Source organism: Vidua macroura, chromosome 10, assembly GCF_024509145.1.
Source record: "Vidua macroura isolate BioBank_ID:100142 chromosome 10, ASM2450914v1, whole genome shotgun sequence".
NCBI lineage: Eukaryota > Metazoa > Chordata > Aves > Passeriformes > Viduidae > Vidua > Vidua macroura.
The window spans coordinates 18,873,969-18,898,927 of NC_071580.1; the positions used below are offsets into that span (position 1 = coordinate 18,873,969).

The 24,959-nt window shown below is 41.0% G+C and overlaps 1 protein-coding gene across 3 annotated transcripts in view; it reads right to left on the reverse strand.

Annotated features, from left to right (window-relative positions):
• Window positions 1–5,183: 5,183 nt before the first annotated feature.
• PXYLP1 (2-phosphoxylose phosphatase 1) overlaps window positions 5,184–24,959 on the reverse strand; it is a 48,583-nt gene continuing 28,807 nt past the window's right edge. For 2 of the 3 annotated variants that reach the window (XM_053986807.1, XM_053986808.1), the window contains exons 3-6: window positions 17,819–17,980; window positions 16,820–16,946; window positions 8,803–8,942; window positions 5,184–7,518 (exon numbers count right to left, since the gene is read on the reverse strand). In XM_053986807.1, the coding sequence (XP_053842782.1) occupies window positions 6,587–7,518; window positions 8,803–8,942; window positions 16,820–16,946; window positions 17,819–17,980 (1,361 nt within the window). In that variant the 3' untranslated portion in view covers window positions 5,184–6,586. Of the gene's footprint in view, window positions 7,519–8,802; window positions 8,943–16,819; window positions 16,947–17,818; window positions 17,981–22,961; window positions 23,168–24,959 lie in introns of those variants that run through there. The other variant, XM_053986806.1, reaches the window with a different exon arrangement.

Genomic DNA, 24,959 nt, shown 5'->3' on the forward strand with positions numbered 1-24,959 from the left:
CCACACAGCCCCGTGTGCTCTCACAGCCCCGTGTGCCCCTCACAGCCCCGTGTGCCCCACACAGCCCCTCACAGCCCCGTGTGCTCTCACAGCCCCGTGTGCCCCTCACAGCCCCATGTACCCCTCACAGCCCCGTGTGCCCCACACAGCCCCGGCTATGAGAGAACCTTGCAGGTGGAATTGCAGGATTGAGAATCTGGCCCACTCTTAGAAAATGAGACTTTTTGCATCCGATGAAGGAGCTGGAAGAGAGTAAAGGGGTTTCTTTCTCTGACTAAAAAATGACGTGTAGTATTTGTGTTGTCATCTGATGTTGAGGAAGGAACGCTGCGACCCCTAATTAAAATTGAAACCATCAATGACGGCCAAGGTCAGCAAGCCGCTATTAAAATTATGTGTGCACCGAGTTTCTGGCAAGGCCACAGGCAGCGTTTTTCAGCGTTGCTCCACAAACATCAGGGGATGGCAGCAGTGAGAAGGGCCACAGCTAGAGAGCAGGAGCAAAGCCACGGGATCTAACCCGCATCAGGGAGGCGATGGGGCAGCACCCCACGGCTCCAGCCAGGGGCCCAAGGAGCACACAAAGAGCTATCGAGGACACAGAAAGGCTGCTTTCCCTCCTGACATTGGCTTCCAGGATTTGCAGGAAGTTTTCCTCCTGGCAAAGCAGGCAAAGTGAAGGTCTGCATCCCACCAAAGTGCTTTAGGAAAATTATGGATGGCAAATAGTCAGTCAGTGAAAAGGTGAGATTCAGTCAAATCCAGTGGTTTCACGTGGATACAGGTACACATGGGTCCTGTTGGGACAATTACCTTCCATTCTATGCCAATCAGAAGCAGCAAAGATTCACAAAAAGCCCTTACAGCTAATGAGCCCCTGTCTGTCTGTGTTTAAACTGGCTGCCTGCTCCTCATAAACACCAGAGCATCATGGCCTGCTTCCAGTCCCCTCTTAAAAGCAAAAGTATTTTTATCTCTCTTCAACAAGATGCAGTGCTCTTTCTTACCAAAACCCCAATTACCAGATTGCAGACTCAAGTTAAGTATTAACAGGTAAAACTTTCCCTAAACCTACTTAACTCTGGGTTCACAACTAAAGGGTTAGGAACACAGCTGAGAGCACACTAATTGCTGACAAATGTCATCTTACACCAGTCCTATTACATAATCATGGACATCATTTAATCCCCCTGGGAAGAGATTTAAGCAAAAATACACCTCTCTGGTGCTTGAGATAGGACTCAAGCCATTACTGTTGCCCACTTGACAGCTAAAAATGACAGTAGCTATTAATCATCCTAAAGATATGCCTGAGTTATGCATGTATGAGCAAAGCAGAAAAGCACTGCAGCCTGTTACATATGAAGGTTTGGTAGTTGAACTTTTTTTTTTAAAGGCACTGAATTGGTCAAAAGCCTGTTATAACTGGCATTGCTAAACAAGAACATTCAGTATGCAATCAGTTCAAAAAGGAAAATTAAATTAGCAACCAGTGGATCAATACTGATTCACTGGAACCAGACTTGATTCCATCTCTGCTACTCACCACTTTTGGTGACAGACTTTTAAAAAGATGAAACTGTATGACAATCATCCCTCTCGTCATCCAAATCTGCAGAATCCCTTCTTAGATCACTCTGCTTCTGATGACAAAATTGTTTGGGCCCATCCAGTACCTGTAGCTGTACCTACACAGGTCCAACTGTAAGACAGCACTCAGTGTGTCCAGGAGCTGGCCCTGGCCCCTTTAACCTTCCAGTTACTTCAGCCACTGCTGCATACAGCCCAGCACTCACACCTGCACCCTGCAGGCACCCCTGCAGCTGCCTCTAGGCATTCCTTCTGTCCTGTAGGTGGCCGTTGGTCCTCAGTCTGCTGGTTAGGAACAGCTTCAAACCACTGCCTCTGTACCTGTTCCAGGAAAGGTGGATGCAAGAAGCCACATTTTCTATTTGCTATCTATTTCTCATCTTTTATCCTATGTATCCTGTTTTGCAAGGACCTACAGCAACAACTGCTCAAACTTTCCCTTCCCACATCTTCCCATGACCATTCTACAATGGCATCTGTAAGATACATTACAAATCTGTAAGACACATTACAAATCTGTAAGACTGTGTGCTGGGGTGATGCTGACAGTGTAGCCCCTACCGTGGGCTTCATGCCCACACACGGGTCCTGTAACTTAAGGCTCAGAGGGGGAAGCCGGGGAAATTCTTCAACATGACACGCAGTTTGTGTTCAGATCTCACAGACTCCCCGTCTCTCTCTGCTGTGAGGCCAGGAGAGCTTTGCTTTTAGCTAGCTCTTGTTTGTTAGCTGAGGCATGAAGTTTTCCTGGGGATGTGGCTTCTTCTTCGGGAACTGTTCAACTCTGCTGCAGTCCAAAAGCCAGACCATCACTGGGAGCCCCACGCCGCGGCCCGGCAGGGGAGGCTGCGGGGACATCCCAGCTCCGGACCTCAGGAGAAGCCGAGCAGGACTCTAAGAATCTACCAGATTTCTCCACAACAAGAAGGTTTATTATCTAACATTATTCGTTCTTCTTTTTTTTTTTTTTTCCCCCATGCTTGCATGCACTCTGCTTGTTAAACAGGGCTTTTTTTTTACTTTCCTCCAAGAAATTCCTTTCAAACCCACGCAGAGGGGCTGCCCAAATCAACCTTTCTTTGGAGGACACATTCATTTCAGGACATTTCCTCCTAATTTATCTCAAACTGAGACAGACAGGCTAACAGAAGATTTTTTTTACCCTGCAATGAAGACTGGTTTTAGAATGAAAACTGGACTGCTTTACATTTCAAATGCCCTCACTTTTCTTTCACCCCACAGTTTTACTTTCAACAGAAGAAAATAAATATTATTTTGGTCAGGGGATCTTAAATGAATAGCTTAAGTGTAATTCTGAATCAGTTTTGAAAATGGCTCTCCAGGACATTTGGAAACAACAAGCTTAATGGTGTTTGATTTCAGTTTGAAGGAAATTTACGAAGATCAGACTGTCACATCTCAACTGCTTGAATAAGGTCATAGTACTCACATGCAGCATAGCCACTTTCATGTGAAAAAGGGGGAAGGAATAAAACTGTAAGGCAAGCAAACTGAGACCAAACCAGAAAAGTGACAGGAAAAAATAATACTCTGTTTTATAATTCCATATAGAATAGGCTTTACTCACTTCAAAAATAACTCTGCTGAAAAGTGTAGGGCTCATTTTAGTACACAGGCTAGCAAAGCTGTAGAATACCTGTAGAATACACCTGTGTTCGACAACATGAATGACTCACTTCAGAATTACCATCACAGCTGTCGTTACTCCTTCTTCCTCTCACAAGAGTTCGAGCATCTCACATAGACACCTATTCACTTAAACCAGGGGGATAGAGGCCTCTTTCTCAGACTGCGGGATGAAATCCATCTACAGCTCACCTGGTTTTAACTCTTCCTTTTCCAGAGCCTGCTTCCCGGTGTAATTCCCGCAGCCCCGAGCTGCAGCGCAGGGAGCTGCCACGCGAGGGCGCCGCTGCCCCGCCGCGCTCCCGGGGATCCTGCTCCCGCATCCCTGCGGCCCCGGGAATTCGCCTTTAGAGCCCTTCCCTCCCTTTTCATGCACAAACAACACACACGGCAGCTCACGCCAAGCCATTTGGCACTCAGTGTGCAAGGAGCGTTTGGACTAAAGCTGTTACGGCTTCCTAGAAAAGGAACGAACAGAGGGGAGGAGTGGGCGGGCAAAGACGGGACATCAGCACTGCGCTGGAAAATAAGCTGGATCGGGTGAGGAAGCACTGCACGGATTTCATTCACAGTACAAGTGCTCAACATGTTTAAACATCAGTTTCTGAATACCGTGTTTAGCACACGACAAAACAGCCCACTCCTACATCGGTTGCAAGCCAAGAGCAAGATCTCAAGCAGCATTCTTTAAAGCAGCAGCTTTTAGTCCTGCTCTACCACTTGATTAAACTGTGCAACTGCTCAAACCACTGTTTCCCAGTTAGTACAGCTAATTCATCAGTGCACCCCTACAGAAAGGCTATTTATCAATTCCAGGATAAATAAATTCCCACCAATTCCTCTTTTCATTGTTCAGGTAGTTACGTTTGTTACCTTAATCCAAATATAAATCCACTTGAAATTGCAAATTGAATCATAAATTAGGTCAAACTTCAAAAGGTAATGATTAATAGACTTCTAATAATGCGGTCTGCTTATTACTTTATCTCCACAGCCAGGTCCAAGGTTTGTGAGAGTGATCTCAGCCCTGCAGCTCCTGCCTTTAGCTCTTCTTGTGACACTGGAGATGGATCAAGTTTTTCATTGCTGCAGATCCTCTTTGTGGCTTAGAAGAGATTAATATCTTAATGAACTGTGCATACAAAGAAGAATAATTAGCTTTTGCCTTTTTTAAAAAATTATTTTTACATTAAAGATTACACTCTACCCAGTGACCCTCAAACATACAGGTGAGCAGGTACTGACAACCTGAAGCTGTAACTGAAATTTAGTTCCAGATTTCATTAAATTCTCCAATCCAGGTTTCTTGTCACTGCCCTGACCACAGTGGAGGCTTTTTTGGCTGAAACAGCTATCAGTGCTCTTTGTCACACCAGGACAAGGGAGATGGAGCTGCTGGAGAGTCCCCAGTGACAGCCACGATGGCCAAGGGTCTGGAACACCTGACATGAGGGTAGAGCTGGGTCTGCTTGGCCCAGAGAAGGCTCAAGGAAATCTCATCAATACCTGAAGGGAACTGTAAGAGACATCTTCACAGTGTTGCCCAGTGACAGGAGAAGAGGCAGTGGGAGCACAATCACAGGAGGTCCTACCTCAACATAAAGGAAAAATTATGAGCCTTTGCTACTAATATTGGCCAAAAGATCCCCTTCATGTAATTTCTACAGTCAGCTCAACTTTCAGATTCCCTCCTCCTGTGTGCTCTCCAGCACACAAGCAGATCCAGTCTCTTAGACAGAAAGGTTACCATTCCAATATGGTACAAAAGCCCCAAATATTCTATCAGGATTTCTAGTTCAGTATTCATGAAATGTTTACTTGCTACTGCCCAGACTGGGGCCCAGGACAGATTAAGTGCAGAAGTTAGAAATGCAAGAAGCAGCTTAACAATATCCACCTTATTCCTACAAACAGCTAAGGAAGTCACAACAAACTTAACACACAAAAACACAAAGAGACCCCAGAATTTTATTTAAAGAAACATGTTCAAATGCAGCATTGAAAACAGAGAGAGTGGAATGCCAAAAGTCAGAGAATTTATGCTGAGTTATGTTTTCTTTGACAAACTAGCACCATTGAATCACAACTCACAGACTAGTTTATTTCTAGAGGTTAAAAAACCTCCATCATTATAAAATTTCTAGGAATTCTATTAAAAATTGGTTCTCAATTTACTACTCCTACAGAGATGAAAGCAGTCTGAAGTTTTCATGTCTACTGATTGTTCAAATTACCCATAACAGACAGTTTATTCTTAAGTCTAAACATCCTGATCAAGGGAAAAAATGTCTAAAAAGTGACCTCCACAAGTCTTTACAAACTAAACAAGTAAGAAAAATCTACTGTGTTATAAATATACACAGTACAATATGTACAAGTCTGGTCTTACAAAATAAGAGCTTCCTAGTCCAGAAAAATACTAACTCAACTACAAAGTTTTCTCAGTATTTAGTCAAGTTGTCTCAAGCAGTCACCACAGCAAATTCCTAAAATACTGATTTGTACCATAGCACAACAGCTTGAATGGGTTTACAACGGGAAAGAGCCCAACATTTCACCATAAAACTGATTTCTAAGCCTAATTTCCCACTCAGGTTTAGTGGTATCGTTAGTGTTTGCTATCTATTTTAACGTCACAAGGCCTTTACATGTTTCTAGACTGTGTTTGAACTATTCAAAGTGCTGGAAGTGCAATCAGAGAGTAGAGTTTTGTATCCCTTTTCCAGTACACCCTTCTCTGGCACTGGCAACAATAGCCAAGGGTTTCTAGGTCTGTGAGGTGCAGAAGGCACACTTTGTACGTGCTCATTTGTACATGCTCAGGGAAGTATTCACACACACATATGCACTTTGCTTTAAGGACCATAATATTAGAAGGCTTCCTCTGAGTAAAGAAATTCAAAAATTCCTTTTAAGTGCCTTAATGCAGACACCTGGAATTCATAATGACCCTGACATTAAGTGCTTAAAGTGACTGTGAGATGGTGATAGAAAAAAATGGAGTTTTTGCTTTAAACTTAGGCTATCCAATTATTGCTCTGGAACAGAGAAACACAAAGTCTATGCTCTCTCACTCTATCAAGCAAGGGCCCACTTACATTCACCACATGGTTTATCACAACAGTTAACAGCCTTTGTGAGCGTACACGTACACATAACCCTTGGCATTTGTTCTTCTTCTGAAGGCCATCTGCAGCCTGAATGAAAATAAAACTATTTGAAGGATGTTTCAAGCATTACCCTTCTGTACTTACACATGAAAATACGAGAAGTAAGAAAACGGAACTGTGCCTCTGCCAGAAAACAGATCAGACATAAGTTAACACTGCCTCCTTTCCTCCTCCCTTCTCTACAGTGCTCTCCTATGACATGCATCATAGTAGCTTGTACTGTTAAAAATTAAGAACATATCCCTCTTGACAAAGTTGACAAGTTTTTCTAGTGGGCACATTGGCTTGCTGGAACGTTTATAATGATCCTTGCAAAACGAGGTCTGGAATGTGACATCAGCACCGTTGTACAGGATGCGGATAAAGTGTTCTTTGGGTCTCTTCCCATCCTGCCACAGCTCAAAAACTAATCTGGCAGCAAATCTGGGAAATCTGGCCTCTGTAATGCCCAAGGCACTAAGAACAGGTGACAAGGTGACATCATGTGCAGAGTAGAGGACAAACACTTCCTCCTTCTTGCCTTCTGCAATACGCTGCAGCCTGTTGACAGTCTGGTTGAGGAGAGGATGAGTAGCCAATAGTGCATACAAGAAGTAAAGTTTCTTCTCCTGTCTTTCCCTCTCATCCTCCAACTGGTGTCTCTTGATTACTTTGAAGTGTTCCATACCAATGCAGCCAGCTTTGGTACATGGAAATGAGACATTATGACAGAAATAGCACAAGAGAGAATCTATTGGGTTAGAAGCTCTCAGCTGCCTGGTGGGAATGCCCACAATCTTTGCCATATCCACGTATATTTTCTCCAAATTGTTGTTTTTCACCCGTAAGCTGTACTGCCTGCGCTGCTCCTCTTCCAGGTAGTGGTTTCTCATGGGACAGTCACAGCTTCCTGAGCAGAAAATGGTGCTCCACTGGTGCCTCATGTTAATTTTCTTCCAGTCAAAATCTGGCAAAAAGGTGTAGAGCAGGGCCAGTGCGCTCTGCAGGGTTCGGCTTTTCCCCGTGGTCTCCAAGTAGAGCTGCTTGGCTGTCCAGTCACTAGGGAGCAGTTTGTGCTTGTTGATGTAAATTTCTCGGAGCAGTTGTCCATTTCGCAAGTGTTGTACAACCCCTGAATTTTGACAGAAATTACAATACGTGATTAGAATCTTTGCAGTTATGCAAAAAAAAAAAAAAATTACAGCTAGTAGCCTTACTGATAAATTTACAAAACTGAACTTCACTTATGATGACTGTTAAGAAAACTGTCTGAAACATGAGAAATTTGCTATTCTTCAGTATCTCTCAGATTCTAGGAACTAGCCTGAAATACAGAAAATATGTTGGTTCCATAAGATTTGTTTAAAACCTCAGTAGTTTAATATTAATTCTTTGGGGTAAAACACAGACTGTGGTGGGGTCTAACATGACTATAAAAGGAGTTTTTGAAGACTGCACCTCAGTCAGGTTTTCAGGCCTGCAGAGAATGCTGTGCTCCTGAAAATTTATGGCAGCCAATAAAACCACCAGCAGTCAGGACACAATGTAAATTAGTGTGTAAACTCACTGAACAATTGTGAGATGTAGCAATACCATCAAGCTTCCTTCTCCATCTTCCTTCAGGGAGCATTTAAATTGTTTGTTAATTTATGCTACACCTCTGCCTTTATCCAGCTGGAGAGTGCCAAAACCTCTGTCTCAGAATCCACATCTCTTGCACAGCAGCAAAGCAACAGGCATGAACTCCTTATGCACTAGAACACCTCTGTACACCTTGCTGCATGCCACAGGAGTCCCCAGATGCCAGCTCAGTGACACAGTCCACGTGTTTGTTAAATTTAGGTGGTGTTCTGCCTTGCTTTCTCCTGATACCACTTTGCAAGGCTTGAGAGTAGCCAAGGATTCCTTCCAAAGGGATCCCAGAACACACAAGGATTTGACAGGCACCAGATGTACAAAGCATTTCCATAACACAAGCACCAGGTTCGTCTGCTACATCAGCATCTCTTGTAGGGGACACAGGGTCCCTTTGAATCCCAGCCCTGTCAGCAACAGAGCACCAGATCTTCCTCAGGAGGGACTGAGCTGTTTGTCACAAGGGTAACAGAGGAGTTCTGAGGTGTGAAGCAACATGAAGGAAAATTGCTCTGACTTGCTACAAAGGAAGTTAAAAGAAATGCCAAGATTGACCAGTGTGTAACAGGATTGTCAAGCTATAGGACAAAACATGGTTTCTACAACTGTTGCCACTTTTACAGTTGAGTTACATATCCCAGCATAGCTTAGGATATGACCAATGTAATAAGCTTCCACAAAAAAGCATTTATGTCAATATAAAGAGCATCAGAAGATCCCTTTTCAAGGAGACTGTGTTTAACAGAGCAGAGAATGAGACAGAGCTGCTAGGGGAACTCACCTGTCTGCGTAAGCTCTCCCATTTCACACAGTGAATGACTGGGGAAGTGAGGCAGGCTGCTCAGAGAACCATCCATTTGGGCTGCAGACCCTTTGGACATATGCTTAATGAAGGCTTCAAGCTGAGGATGAGAAGGTTTCCTAGAGAGATAAAAAAACAAAATGTGAAAACTTCCAAAAGCATATGGGAAAGCAGCTTGAGAGAGTCAAGTATTCCAAGTATGTCACCTCAGAAATTTCATGATGTGAGGTTATTTCCCACTGGGACAACATCTGCTCTTACTCAGGACTTTTGCAAGTATGGAAAAGAAATCTAACTACTTACTATCCACCAAAGAACTGTAAGGAAACATGTCTTGTCACATTAAAATTGTGATACCTTTCACTAAGTATTTTAAAGCAATTTCTGGGGGTTGCTTTGAATTCAGTCAGTAATACTGTTATGAACTAAAATGAAAAAAGGTATTAAAAAATCCTTTAAAAAACCTCCAAGCTTCTCTCTTTTCTGAAGTACCAATGCTCTTTAACAGCACAGCCAAAGCCAGTTACAATCTAAAGGGGTTCAAATACAGTCTTGAAGGAATTCTCAGATATTGTAATGTGCAATGCTGACCACAATCTCAGCTTTTATTTCTACTTCCTTCAGCCTCAAATCAAATAGTATGTGTAGTCTCAGTTATGTGGGACTGGAAAGCATAGCCAGTGGCCCCATTAAAACTGGAATCAGTTTGGAGTACTGCACTTTTATCCAGGAAGAAAGAGGCCAACACTCCTGGACACGTACACAAGTAAGATACCCTGCCATGAAGTAATGAATGCAGCTGGAAGAGATATTCACTAAAATATCCAAGTTAACTCACAAACAGAGTTCAAGTCAGTGAAAGAATGCTTAAATCTCCCACACTGCACTGGAAATTTCAAATACACCATGGATTCAGCTCACTGTGGTACTGCTGCACAGAAAGCTACAGGTTCAAAAAATCCCACAATGTAACCCAAAGGTAATCTGAACATTTAAAAAATAAATCTGTGGTCACGTTCCTACAGCAGAAATGCATTACACAAGTGGGGATTTCCTTGCTATATGTCAGCACTTATCAAAGGTTACACAGTCACCTCTCTAATTTTGTGCAGAACTACGTCAGAAACTGCTTGGCAACCCAACTCTGCTCCAGATAGTTCTTGTCTGAATAGGATGTTCAGCTTGAATACAGTTATTTTCATGTTGCTTAAAAAATACATATATAAAATAAATTTTGTCAGGGATCTCTTACAGAACTCTGGGATTTGTGTTTACTGCTCATATTTACATTTGTTAGAAGGATAAACTATTTTTGATATAAAAATCTCAGGTCTTAAAAAGAAACCTGACTTGCAGGACACACCAGAGGGAGCAATAACACCACTAAAGCAGGAATGAGAGTCTGGAATGGAAGTTTGCTAGGACAAAGACATCCATGCTCACTTAGAAACTCACACAAGAGGACCTCTTGCAAAGCTCTGCTTACAGCCTGCATATACAGGAGGGCTCATAAGAATCAGTGTCTGTCAACAGAAAGGTAACTCATATCATTTTATAAAACTTGAATTTTCCAATATCTAATTTCTCTTCAGGAAAAAAACAATCCTGGCAGGAAAATGTTACAATTATGCCGGAACTGCCAGTAAGAAAAAAATGCAAAATGAGATAAAAAGCAGAATGAGATTAAAAATCAGACTAATTTTTTCATTTTACTTCAGATTAAAGGAAAACCAGCCAATTAATGATATTCTAAATCCACAGCTTCTTCTGTATATTGTAATTTTAACAGGGCAACTGAAGATTAGTATTTGCAAAGCAGAGAAAGGAACAAAGCCTGGTTTATGTTTCTCAAGCAGTGGATGCTTCCTGTGGTACAATCATACATTAGAAGCTTACTCCAGCTCCAGATGAAAATTTCCAACAGAACATTTTATACATTGCAGTATTTTCACAGCCCAGCAGTGAAATCTAAAAATTGAAGAATTAAGTTGAGAAAATTAAATTACACCCATTAGGAAATGGCTTTTTAAGCTTATTACAGAGGTAGCAGGTTGAACCACCAATTTTCTAAATTTTGAACGTCATAAAACTCTACACATGAATAAACTGACAATCAAAATTTTCCTTAAACTCTGTTCATTTAATTAATAAGTTCTGGAAATACACGTGAAAGAAAACTAAAATAACTGCATTATCCATTCTGCTTCTTTTGCTGCTTTGCTTACAAAAGCCTGAAAGAATTCTAATGGAATCAAATCTGTGCTGATAAAACTGCCAGCAATCACTTGTAGGAAGAAAGAAAGGGAAGAAGAAATAGAAGTATTTATCTGTACTTTGCAAAAGGATTTTTCAGAAAAAAATGGTAGGCAAAATAAATTAACTTTTAAGATAAAATTTCAAAAGGGATGATAATTGATTATTTTATATTCCAGCGTATTAATACAGAGTATTAATAATATTAGACATGGAGATGCAATTTACTTAACTTTGGATTGCCCTGTATTTAAAGTGAGCACAAGATAAGCACATGCCTGCAGAAGTTTTCTAATTTCTTTATGGAATAGACTCTTGGACATCTTTCTGAATAGAAATTCAAAGCTTACTTCTGGTTAAATAGATATCCCTGTACAACTGGGCAAACAAACACCTATTTTTCTCAGCAGCAAGACTTGCAGCAGCACTCAGGCTCCCAGCTGACAAAGCATTCCCCCTCCCACCCCAAGACTTGGCTTTTATTTAGAATATGAATCCTCCTGTTGAATTGGCCAATTTACAGATGCTGCAGGAGATGGAGTATCCAGGCAACACGGCTGAGGCTGCTGGGGCTGCTGGAGCAGGAAGCAAAGGAAATTGCTCAGTTGTACAGTTGTAAAGACTGAATTATCCTTAAAATTTTATTTCCATAAGAGTAATCAGAAAATAAAAATGAACTAAAGAGATATCCTTCTGTAATTTTCCTGGCCTTACAATGGTAAGCTACCACATTTGCAAAAGGTCAGAGTATAAAAACTATTTCAATTTTTGTCAGAAAATGGAACAGCTTTTCATTTAAATCCACTAACAACAGCCACACTTCCCAATTTTAACATTTGGTTCCCTTATTTAAAACCTGCTAATTTGTCTTTTAGTGATTTTGTGTACAATAGAATAAATTTTATCTGTAACAAAACTGATGATGCTTCCTTTCCCTCAAATAATTAATTCAGCTGATCTTTTTGTTATTTACAACCTACGTACTGGGATAACAGATCCCAGATTGAATACTCTGGTTTTCACGCACTAGCATTAAAATGGACCAACATTTAAATCCTTAATCAACATTTAAATATCATATTTGCAAAGGTCTTAAAATGCTTTAGTATCACCTTTTATTGCTACACTATAACCAGTGTACGTGGAAAGAAATATTGCACAACTATTTGAACTATATTACGTATTTCTGCCAGGAACAGAGCTGGCATCCTTCAACAAAATTTCCTTTTTGCTTAAGGAGTTAATACAAAAATGCATGGCAAAAGCTGAGAGGACCAGGCTTCTCACAAGGAGTTGCAGAGCCCTCAGTGAGGAAATGTGACCCCACCAGGCTTCAGACACACAAACATGACTTTTCTGTAATCATACAATACAAGACTCTGCCTGCAAACTATCCCAAGAGCAAGTCCCTTTCTCTTTCTAAAATGATTTTTTGCATTTTAAGTAACTTCAAGCAAAAGTAACATGTATTTTCTGTGAAGTTCAAGTAGGCAAAAAAAAAAAGTGTGAGATCAAAGGACTACTACACTGTGTGCTTTTTAGAAAACAAATGAAAGGAAAATGGCACTAAACCCAACAATAGATCAGTGTAGTCTACAGAAGCGATCCTAAGGCAGTAGTAGTACAGTTGGGGATTACTTATTCATAAAGGTCTCACAGCTTGTACATTTTTATAACAAACTCCACACTGCTCCCCTGGCAGGGGCTTGGAATGAGAGGATCTGTGAGGTCCCTTCCAGGCCAAACCGTTCCATGGCTCTGTAATTCCATCTCCTCCACCACTGTCTGACTCTATTTAAAGTCAGCAGAGGCCTCAAGGACCTTTCTTCACCTGACTCTGGTCTGGATCCTACTTTGACCTCACTCCAAGTCAGATCCACACCCCCTTCAGCTCACAGTATGATACTTGTCTCATCTCCCAGCTCCCAGCTCATTTTTGTGGCAGTTTCAAAACATGTGCATATTGAACCTAAAATTTCAGTATTTGTTACTAAGCTTCTTATGATTACCATCAACACCTCTCAAAATGTCTTCAAGTATATGCTAATTAACCCAGCTAACTATAAATTATAGCAGTCTTCTGAAATCATTTTAGCATCTTCCAAAAAGCATTTCTTCTCTCTCACATACAAACTCAGCGAAGAAACACTGCCTATTTTTTACTTTTGACACTATAAATGTAAGCTACATAAGGAAAAAAATGTGTGGGATTAATTGCTTTCCCCCATAAGCAAATACTACAATGAACAGATTTTCATAACATCATTCAAGTAATTTTCTTGAGGAAATAAGTATGTGTTATTTGGTTCCCTTTGGAAGTTTGCATCCGGAACAATATAAATGATAACAGTAACATTAATTGAAGTTTTAGATGGAAGAAATCTCCAAAGCATTTAATCCATTTGCTTATATTCATTCCACACTTATATGTCACAATCCATAATTCACAAAACCCAAGCGTGACCTCAAGGCTGCTTTGCATATCCATTAGAAGTCCACGGGGCTGTGGCATAATCTGCTTAATTAATGAATTCCATCAGCTGAATGCCAAGTCAAATAAAGAGCAGCCTGCATATGAGCAGCTTGCTTATCTGATGTTCTAAGTCCAGAAAGCTTAAACAAGCCAGACTTTCCATCAGACATCTCAGCTCAACTGTACAGCAGCAAGAAAGCCTCAGTTCAAAGGCAGTGATTACAGACCCTGTCACACTCCCTATATAAATACATTTACAATCAAGCTCCAAATTTACATCACAAAGGCATATAAGCCTTACAGCCAAACACAGCAAATAACTTCCTGATGCTGAAGTAATGAATGTTCCATTCAAAACAATGGCTTAATTCTAGCTTTATTCAGTAAGGTCAGCTTTAACACATCTGGACAGAATGGTGCAGAGCCAACTCCTTTAATCTTTCTGCTGCCCTAAATTAGGAGAGGAGATGCTCTTTTACGCAGATTTTGTACTTGAGGAGAGGAGGTCTTTCAGTGGCTGTGAGTGGTAAGGGATGTGTCATTTACACAGTGATGCTCTAATGCTTCACAAATCAGTGAGAGCCATAAGTGTTCCCCCTCTGGCCTCCCCAGAGCCTGACTGTGCCCTCTCAACTGCTCCACTTGGTCATTCTGTGTCAAAGCCACACTACTTCCTTGCCTTTTATGGGTAGTTTTTCTGACTTCAGGGCCTTCATGTTGTACTCCTTGCCTGAAACTGAATTGGAAACAGCTATAAAAGCTTTTCTGACAAATACAAAACGGAGGTCCCATGTGGCACATTGAGAAACACAGCTACTCATCTAACACTGTCACTTGCAGTTAGCATCTTTTCAATAAAGCTTTCTCACATACATTCTAACATGACAGATATTAAGAAAGATCAGATCAGAGCCTTTAGGAACTCCAATAGGAATCTGGATCATATTTTTCTACTTAGCATTTCATGCTGAAAATAATCTCACCCCTTACAGGCAGGTCATTAAAAATGTTATCATAGCTATTAGCAAACAATTCATTTTCCATCTTCTTAGAAAAATTCATTTTTTATTAAAAGAACTCCCACTCCACTCTGTGGCAGAGATAACTGAAATTTGGTCTCCTCACAGCAGTCTTGGGAAAGCACATCTCATTTCAGGAAGCTACTCAGTTTGCAGTGGGCACAGAGTGCTTCTGGGGTTAGGTAGCTCTCAAGGAAATGCAACTTCTCCTGAAGGAGGTTGGACCAGACCCCTGGATGACACCTCTTGACCAAACAGGCGTTTTGCTGGAAGCTGAAGTGTGAACACAGAAGAGGAGCAGCCAATGTCTGGCCTCTTGGGCTGCCAGTGCACACTGCTGGCTCGTGCCCAGTTTTTCATCCACCAGAACCCCCAAGTCCTCTGCAGGGCTATTCTCAGTGATTCCTCCCAGTCTGCACCCATGGCTGTGATTACCCTGAGCCAGGTGAACCTCCTGAACTTCTTGATCCTGTTGAGTTTCTCATGGATCCATTTCTCAAGCTGGACACAAATTTCTTGTCAAGAAAGTTTCAAGTGCAAACTTGCTGAGCGTGCACTCAACTCCACTGTCCATGTCAGGAATGAAGGGATTGAAGAGCACTGGTCCCAGAGCCCTGAGGGACACCACTCACCACGGGCTTCCATGGACACAGAGCTCTGATCACCTCTGCATCCATTCAGCCAATTCCTCACCCACTGAGCAGTCCACCCTTCCAATCCACAGCTCTCCAGCTGGAGATTAAGGGAGTTAAGGATGCCATGAGGGACCACCCTGAAAGCCTTACAGAATTCCAGGTAGATGACACTGGTCAGTCTTCCCTTGACCACTGTCTCAGTCACCCCATCACACAAGGCCACCAGACTGGCCAGGCATATTTGCCCTGAGCTGTGCTGGCTGTCCTGGATCATCTCTTTGTCTTGCACTTGCCTAAAAATTTCTTCCATGAAGATCTGCTCCAAGATCCTCCCAGGCACTAAGGTGAAATGTACTTTCAGTGTGGCATTAACACCTCCAGCACAACAGAGTAAAGCCATTTGTGAGTCAAGAAATAATGTTCTGGCTTTTCTGGTGTGGAATTAAAGACAGAGGAGATACCATGCCATTCTGGAAAAAGGTATTTATGGTCCATCTACACTGCTTTGTGCACCTACTGTGCCTCTTTTCCTGAATAATGTATGCAGGAACACAGACAGCCCTCAGCCACTGAAATCTCCACAGCTGACACTGCTGAGGGGACAGCACCATGAAGGGATAGATTTGCCAGAGGTTTTGCTAACACATCTTGGTATTTTTCTTTTAAGTATTCAGTAGGTTCACTGGTAAGTCCTCTGATGAAAAATCATCATCATCATCCTACTTAAAAGTACTTACATCTAATCAAACAAGCCATGGCAGAGGTTGGGAAATTACATCATCACTGGGTTTTTCTACTGCTCTACACTATAATGCATCTGTATCAGTGAGTAGAATCTAAACAAAAAAGGAAGGTTCTGCCACAAAGAAGCAATTCAGATCATATCTGTAGCTCAAAGTGATTCAGGTGTGAAAAGTTTTCAGCAACCTACAATGACATGATGTTAGACAAAAGCACTATACTGAAACAGAAAGGAAAATGATGTTACAGTGGCAGTTAGACACAAATGACTGACTTGTGACCGATCTAAACAGAGAGAGGTAACTACAAGAAAGGGGTAGTTGTCAAGTAGCAAACAGTAGCACTTTCTGTTAACTTGTATTTTAATAGTTAAATGCACAACTCCCATTATTTCCTGAATTTTGACACAAACCATAAGGGAAAATTCTGATAGCCTATATTTCTGAAAAGTAAAAGAAAAAAATAATATAAAATACAAATATTAGTTTTCTTATGGTAGTGCTGAACTGCCTGAGAGCTTTTTGTATTCAGATGAAGGGAAGCATGCTGAGCTGAAATGGATGAGATCATCTCAAACAATGCACTTACATTTTCAAAATGTAGAAACTTATCTAAGAGGAATGGCAACTTAAATATCCAACTAAATAGCTTTTGCTTTTTAAAGAAATATGAAGATCTTACTCTGGTCTGAACTGGTAACATGTAATAGCTCTTGTTTCAAAGAAAATACTGTGCACCATGGATCCAGGGGTTGGCTTTTTAAACCATGGCAATACACAGTGGTATTCAGGCTGCACAAATTGTTTCCTGAAGAGGAAAAAAATGATTCTCAAGCAAAAAAAGAGCTTAGTACAGACAAACTTCAAGGATTTTACCTGCTGGGCACCAACATGCAGTCGATGTCAGGTCTCTTTGTCTTGGGAATGGCATACAAAGGGTACCTATCACCGTGTCGAATCAGCACTTGAACTGAGACCAGCTTAAAATAATGAGGAGCATGACCTAAAGTGAAGAAAGGGAAAACAAGAAAAAAAAAAAATTTACCTGTATCCACTTTTTTTAATTAAAAAAAAAAAAAGTAGGTATCATTAGCTTGATAGCTTTGGTATTGCAATGAAAGAAAACACCCCTAGGAAATTACAATTTAGCAACCCAAGAAAGATTTCACTTCACATTGCAAGACAAGTTATACAAGACTGAGCATATCTCCACAGTACGTCTGAAGGCCACCAACCACACAAAACACTACTCAAGCACTGAACTCTGTCAACACAATAAGGTTATTCCACTTTCATAATACCTCTCTTCAGATCCCCATCATAATGATGGATTTTGCAGCATGTCTAATCTGGATCTTTCTGATATACTAGTTTGTGATTTATTTGATAACTATTAGTAGGATATGCTAATGAAAGACTTCATTCAAACTTGCTGCAGCTGCTGTGGAGTAAAGAATACAAATATGCCTTCTAGCTGACCATGTCTAATGGCTTGTAATTCCAAAATTAATTACTTCTGTGGGGTTTTTCTTCCTGAATTCCAAGTCAACTGTTTGAAATGCTGCTGACATGTAACAAGAATTACAATTCAAATATTAAATATCTATACCCCTCCCAACCCTTTCAGTTTTAGACCTGTAGCTGACTATTGGCTGGACACAGAACAATTTCCAAAAATCAAGACAACGAAGAGGATACAAAGGGAAGGGAAGAGCAGCAGCATGTTTTGAATGATTTAACATAATTCAGTGACTAGCTGGCATTTGCTCCACCTTCTCCAAGCAGCAATGACCTGACAGTGCAGAGAGTTATCATTTCCAATAACACCACAAAGAAACAAGCAGCTACCCTGAGGTCTGCCCTGCCAAAGCTTACCTTCCATGCTGCGCTCAGCGATGGTGGGAATATTGCAGTACACGTGAGCTTCATAGACGGGGTCGAGGGCAGGAGGCTCCGTCAGCAAATCAGGCATTATTCTCTTCCGGCTCTTCGGATTCAACCCATCCTCCCTGACAGGGTTTACTGGGATTAAATGCACTGAAAGATACAAAACATACACCATGCACCTTCTGGAGACTTCAGGAACATAGAGGATCATGACTTTTTTATCATTATTTCTAAGTAATTATGCACAAAGACTATGGTTTCATGGAAGGATGTCTCTCAACAGTATGCCACAACTTCATTGTGATTTTTTGTTCCTGATTTACATAGCCCAGAAGAGCTCTTTGGCTAAGTCAATGCTTGACTAAGACTTCAGGAACAGACCCAGATGTGGAACAACTCTGGGTTTTGCACTCTTCTTGAAGCTGCTTTTTCTATCAGTCTTTCAGCATGAATCACAGAAAAAATGCCACAACAGGTCTGGCTGTCCCTTATAATTTTAACTTAAAAACTGACATTGAAGAATATCAGCAAAAGACACAGCACAGTTAACGATGAGGGTGGTACAAACCATTGGGAAAACAAAGTAGTCAAGATTGAAGGACTGGATTATTCATAATTTTCCTCATTAATCCCTGCCCTTACATTGCCACCGTGCCAACCTTAAACAGTCTGGCTTATCAAAATAAAAAAAAAAAAGGCAACAAATATATTTCTTTGAATGAAACTGAGACTACCCAAAAAATATGAAACACAAAGAAACGCAGTAAACTCACACAGAGAAGAAACTAACAGAAGCACCACCACTAAGTCTTCTGACATGCAGATGAAAGTTGAAGCATATCTAAATGTAATGCCAGAGTTGTAATGACTCTGCCCTAATGTGAGAGCATCAGCTAATTTATGAATCTTACCAGACTACACTTGTAATAACAAATGCCTGTATTCTATTCTGTTTTCTGGAATTTTAATCACAAGCTTTAGAGGTGAAAATGAGAAGGAAAAGTGTTCATATTTTTAGCCCCTTAGTCTTCTATCTTAAGAGGAAAACAAAAAATATGAAAGGAAGGATAAGACAACAAATTTCAAACCAAACTTTACTAATTCTTCTGTGTCAGTTCCTCAGTTCCATCTTGACTCCCAGTTCCAATTTCAGAGGTGAATGTGTTCCACAGTAAATAGTTGTACAGAGCAGGAAAACCAATGAAGACAGCAAAGCAAAACACACACAGATTTTACAAACACATAGGCAGTAATAAACACAGGCTCTTCCTTCTTACACTACAATACATTACACTTCAAATATTTTTATGTGGTTCCTCTTTGTCTGCCAAAACCAGAACCCAAGCATTTTCCACAGCCTTGCTAATGCTGTTGACAAGGCCAATACCTGCCAAGTGCAGTGACTTGAAACTTTCCACTAAGCTGTTTCAGATTTTGCTTTCAGCTGTGTTTGGTGAGAATATTAAACTGTAATTTTGACTTTGGACACTTGAATTGTGGAGCTCAGCTGCCATTTCAGCCTTTATCTGCCAGATTCAATTTTTATCTCCTTGCTTAGACTCACATGGTTGTGAGACATTGCCAACCCCTGCCTAAGACACTGGCAGTAACACAGAGCCTTGGCAGTATCTACCAGAGGTTGGTACCTCTGGGCTTTGCAGTACAGTTGTACTTGGAATATAAATCTCAAACCCAAGAATGTCATACAACAGTGACTGCACTCTGCAAACAAACAGACAGCAGCTGTCCACAGCACAAATGGCAAATTACAGGTACATTCTATTGGACAAGTTTCCAAGCCAGAAAAGGTTACAGCAACAACTCCCAGCTTTCTGCAACTATTCTCTCTAGAGCAACCCATAAACACCACACCACTGCTCCCTAATGTCACAGACACAGAGCTGGCTGAAGTACCCAAGAGGTCTTACAGCTCAAGTCAGCATAGACATTTTTGCATGTCTAAGGGGTGTTTCAGCAGACAGGGGAAACCATACCCCCATAGCAAAAACCCCAAGTTAACTCTGATCCTAAATTTTGGTTGGGAGATTTCAAAGCAAAATAAAGGTCCTCAATTTTTTCATCTAAAGCAGTTTTAACCACAAAAACCCTGAACAGATCCCTTTTTTGTACTGAGACTATTAAGGGCAGAAAGTAACAGATGCATACAGCAGCTTTTAAAATCAAGTACCTATGACTCCTGAGGCCAAATACCTTGTTTGCAGAAAGCAAGTCTCATTTCATTTATTCAAGCTAGTTGAATAAATACCATAACACTGCCAGACAAATTTAAGAATAAGGAAAAGCACTAAATCTTACAGAAAAGCATCTACTCGCTTTAAAATATTAAAACCAAAACTGAATATTAAGAATAGTATTGAATACTAAGAATAACATTGAACGCTAAGAATAAACTCAAATATTAAAAATAACACCTACAGGACTGCCAGAATACATGTTTGCAATTTAAAAAGCAACTGAAAGAACACTTTAAAAGGAGACTCTTAAGTCAGTACAGCAGCTATGGGTACAATTTAAGACTATTTTGTGGACTAGAAATGAATTCAGAGATTAGAAATATCAATAGTTCATGTCATAGCTGGTAAAACTTGTCCTTATTGTACAGTGAATATGCTTGGCTTATACAAGGAAGAAGAAAAGACACATGATAAGCAGTATTTGCTTTTAACACACTGGAAATAACACATATTGGATGAAAATAATGGCAATCAATCAAATTACTACTCGAACAGATGAGTCATCTATTTAATGTAGCTAAATAGAAAAATAAATTACATGAACTGGGCACCAGTCTCTGCAGTCTCCTAAAAATCTCCACCAGGTGCATATACATGAAAATAACAAGTATTTCAGAGTTGGGGGAATGGGGATAGGAGGGATGAGGGGGTCAACAGGAAAGAATGACAACACAAGACCAAGGAGAGATGAATCCCAGCTGGAGCTGCCTTCCCATAGCTCAGCACAGTCACCCTGAAGATCCCACCCAGCCACACTGGTCCTCCTCAGCCTTGTTAAAGGGCTCAGAAGCTGGAACATTCCTGCAGTTTCAGAGCTTTGGGATGAGGATCCCAAGTAACACATCCTCCCTTTGTATTTCTGGCTGTTGAAACAACAGAGGTATATTTCATGCTCTTAGTTGCTTCTCAATTATTTCCTCATCTCCTGCCATTCCCTGGACATTATTAATGCCTCATGTATTTACGATGTTCTCTCCTTTCTCCCTCCCTTCTCATTTCAAGTACTTGGCCTTCATGCTCCCTTGCTGTGCTCATTTACCCACTTCCCAGCTCTCCAGTCCTGCTTCACACACTCATCCTCTCCAGCTCCCTTGGCACACAAGGCTCAATTTGGTCCTTCATTTTTGTACTCCCTGTACCACACAGAGCAGTTCTCTAAAGCTCTTTGAAGAAGAGCTGACTGTCTCTCTGTATCCAAGTATTTCCCTGCTGAAAGTCCTCCCCTGCAGTGTCAATGCCACCTCTGTCTCCCACGTGGGATTTCTGGTCCATTTGTAAGAGGCAAAACTACAAAGAGTATTGAACTGCTACAGCTCAGAGAGCAAAGGGAAAAATAAATAAAAATAAATTTTAAAAAGCCCTTTGCATCAAGCTGAAATTTGTTCTTTTTTTCCATACTCAGCTCTGCTCTTCCAGCTGTAAATCATTACAAGGTCAGAATACTGCTACACAGTTTTCACATTGCTTTTTACAGCTTAGCAGTATTTTATGTGAATTTCTCTATTAGTTCACAGTAACATGCACTTGCCCAAAACAGAAGTCTGCCAGTATGCACACAGTCATACTTAAATCTATGATTAAGAGAGGTTTCGAGCAGGATTTTTCCACTGCTGTGCCTTTCAAAGCTCATGTTTCACTAGGACAGGAATACAACAATGTAAACCAGAAATGTAACAGATGATTTTGATGTGCATTTAGCACGGCCAGAGCAGTTAATAAAATAGATCTGAAACATATTTCATCATCTAACTGGAAGCTTTGCCAGCACTGAAACTATAAAGAATATGGACATATTATTACAGAGGAAGCTTGACAACAGAAAGGGGAAGAGAACACATTTTATTTCCCAATATTCATAAACTTACTTTTGTAACTAAAGAAGCTACATAAAAACTACTTCGAAACAATAATTTTGAATAGTGAGGAAAAAAAAGTAGTAAGTTACAAAAATCATAAAAGGAAAGAGCTCAACGCAACTCTTCCCAGGGTCCCAGCAGGGTAAAGTTGCTTGAAACATGAAGCACAATTGAATACATGGGCTGGCATCAGGCAGAAGTGAGACCTGATGGAAGTCAAACAGCAGCTGCTGCCTTGTGAGACAGAGAGGCTCTGGTCACACAGGACTGCACCTAAATACTGCTGTAGAATCACTCCTTCAAGAATTCTTGCAGCTCCAAACTCAGATTATTTTTTTAAGGCAACAAAATTCAAAAGAAATAAAATCCAAATTCTGATACTAAGTTTAATTTTAAAAGAACCCCCAGGAGCCTTTATTTTAAATCACACCATAGAACCTGAACACCACATTCTAAAATGAACTCAATAGCTTGACTAAGAAATGTGTTTAAGAACAAATCCAGTGGCATCTTAAACACTGCGAGTATGGTTTTATTTCCAGTGTACGTTAATTAGGACCTATTTAAAGAGCAAAAAGTTAATTGTCTGACTTCCATACTCCCTCCCCCCCACCAAGTTCCTGAATGCCCAAATATATAAACCCCTAAATATCAGATAAGCAAAAGAGACTCAGAAGTGCTTTCAGTGGAATGATCATAACAATTCCTACACAGCGACTAATCCCCTTTGGAAAAATGTCAAGTTTACCAAATCAGCCATTGTGCTCAGAAGCCCAAGCAGGGAGCCAGATATGCATTCTGGCTACAAAACTGACATGAATTTGACAGAATTCAGTATAGCAGAAAACCAAACACACAAAGTGCAATTCATGTAGAAAGAACACCAAATAAAACACTAAATCACTTCATTATCAATTTCTCTTCCTCCGCAGTCCTATTTTCAGCTTGAGATACAAAAGGTAGCAACACTGTTTACCAAGAAGAAACATTTATCCATGAAAAAGAATTAAGAATATTTACCTAAAATCAGAAAGACAGGCAATAAAACCAGTTTCCATTGCTGTTTTCCCTTGTAGCTCCAAACAGCCTGAGAAGCAGCAGCACAAGTAGTCATGTTGGTCTCAATTTTCTGACTTAACAGAGAGCTGAAGTTTTCATCTTTTATAATACAGAAGGTTCTTTCAGCCCCATGCAAACATACTATTTAAAACAGTCAAACAGAAATGCAGGCACACAGCAGAAATGAAGAACAGCAAGCCCACTGTGAGCAACCTTATGCTGAAGGGTAAAGAAAAGCAAACGCGCGTGTTAGAGAGCACAAAAAGTTATTTATCCACCTTTCCCCCCACCCCTTTTGCTCCTACCAGGGCAGTAACAAGGCTGCCTAGCAAAGAGCAGAACACTCAGGCTTCTGAAAGTCTGGTGATGAATGTGGAGTTCACAGATTCATAGAATCATTAAGGCTGGAAAAGGCCTCTGAGATCATTGAGTCCAATTGTTAACCCAGCACCACCGTATTCACCACTAAAACCTGGCCCCGAATGCCACATCCACACATTTTCCCTCATACCCAGACTAGAGCTCCCCTGGCACAAATTCAGACAATTTCCTCTTGTCCTGTTGCTTGATGGGACTGGAAGAAGAGGCTGATTGGCACCTGGTTTCAACCTCCTTTAAGCTGTAGAGAGAGAGAAGGTCCCTCTGAGCCTCCTTTTGTCCAGATTAAACACCCCAGCTCCCAGCTCTTCTAGCTGCTCTCTCCCTGAAAAATGGGAAGCTAGAGTAGATGTACTGTACAGAACAACCCAAAAGAGGCAGGAATTCTTGAAAACAACTAAGGTGGGGGGAAAAAGGTGAAGAAACAATCTGGAAAAAAATCTGAAAAACAATCTGGAAAAGACAGCTAAGGCACACACGGGCTGAAGAGCACATGGTGCAACACTGAAGGTACACTGCAGTGGAGAAATGAAGCAACCTGAGCACAGAGCTCTGACATCCTGTGACCCAGGGAATGATCCCTGCAAACCCCTAGGTGTGGTCCCAGAAAACCCCACCCTCATCCCCAAGCAGCACCCCCCAAAATCAGTTCTAGAGCTCAGCCTTGGACTGCAAATGCACATTTGGGTATTAATGAAGTTCACATGCGCCTGTGTGACACACAACCCACCTTTCTCATTTTCTGCTTTTGCATTGCTAAATAAAGGCTTTGACTGGCTCAAAGGTAAGATCTGTATTAACAGCAGGGGCCTTCATCCATAATGCATGAGGCCACCATCACTAATGTGCTGTATTTGAATGGTGAGTAATCACCCAAACAAAAAAAGGCTTCTTAACCTCACAGTGGTCAAACTATCAAGTACTATTCAAAAAGATAACCATAAAAGTCTTTTGAAAGGCTTTCTAAGCCTGTGAACACAAGTTTCTAACTTTAGATTTAGTATTTATATAAAATATAAGTGGAGCCACTAAACTTTTACAGTCTTAAATTTTCACTGGCTTTTAATTTATTAGAATGTGTAGCTTAAGTAAGAAAAAAAAAAACCACAGTGATTTTTACTTTAAATCAAACCTTTTGCCCTAAAGAACCTGAAGAGGAATTTTTTAACGTAAGATCTATGCACACTGAACCTACAAAGTGACAATCCTCAGTGTCTTTTCAGTCTCAATCCCTTAACTACTTTTTTCACCACAACTCTGCTTCCCCAAGCACTTGCCCTTCCGTTTCCTCCACTCTTGCTGTGTGTCCTGCCTGTTGAAGAGCAAGGGGAGAAGGGGTCCCTCAAGCACAGATGTGCTCATGGGCAGCCAGAGCCCTCCTTGGACAACAGAACAGGCTCCAAGCTTCAAGGTTTTCTTCCCACAGTGCTGCTAAATTCCCTGAGCACAATTAGGAAGGAGAAAAAAAAAAATGAGTGAAGGGAGCTATGGGGGAGGTGGGTAACAGAGAGAAAAACAGTGGGGAATGGAGGAGGGCACACACTTAAATTTAACCTGGAATAGCAACAACGAAATGCTCTG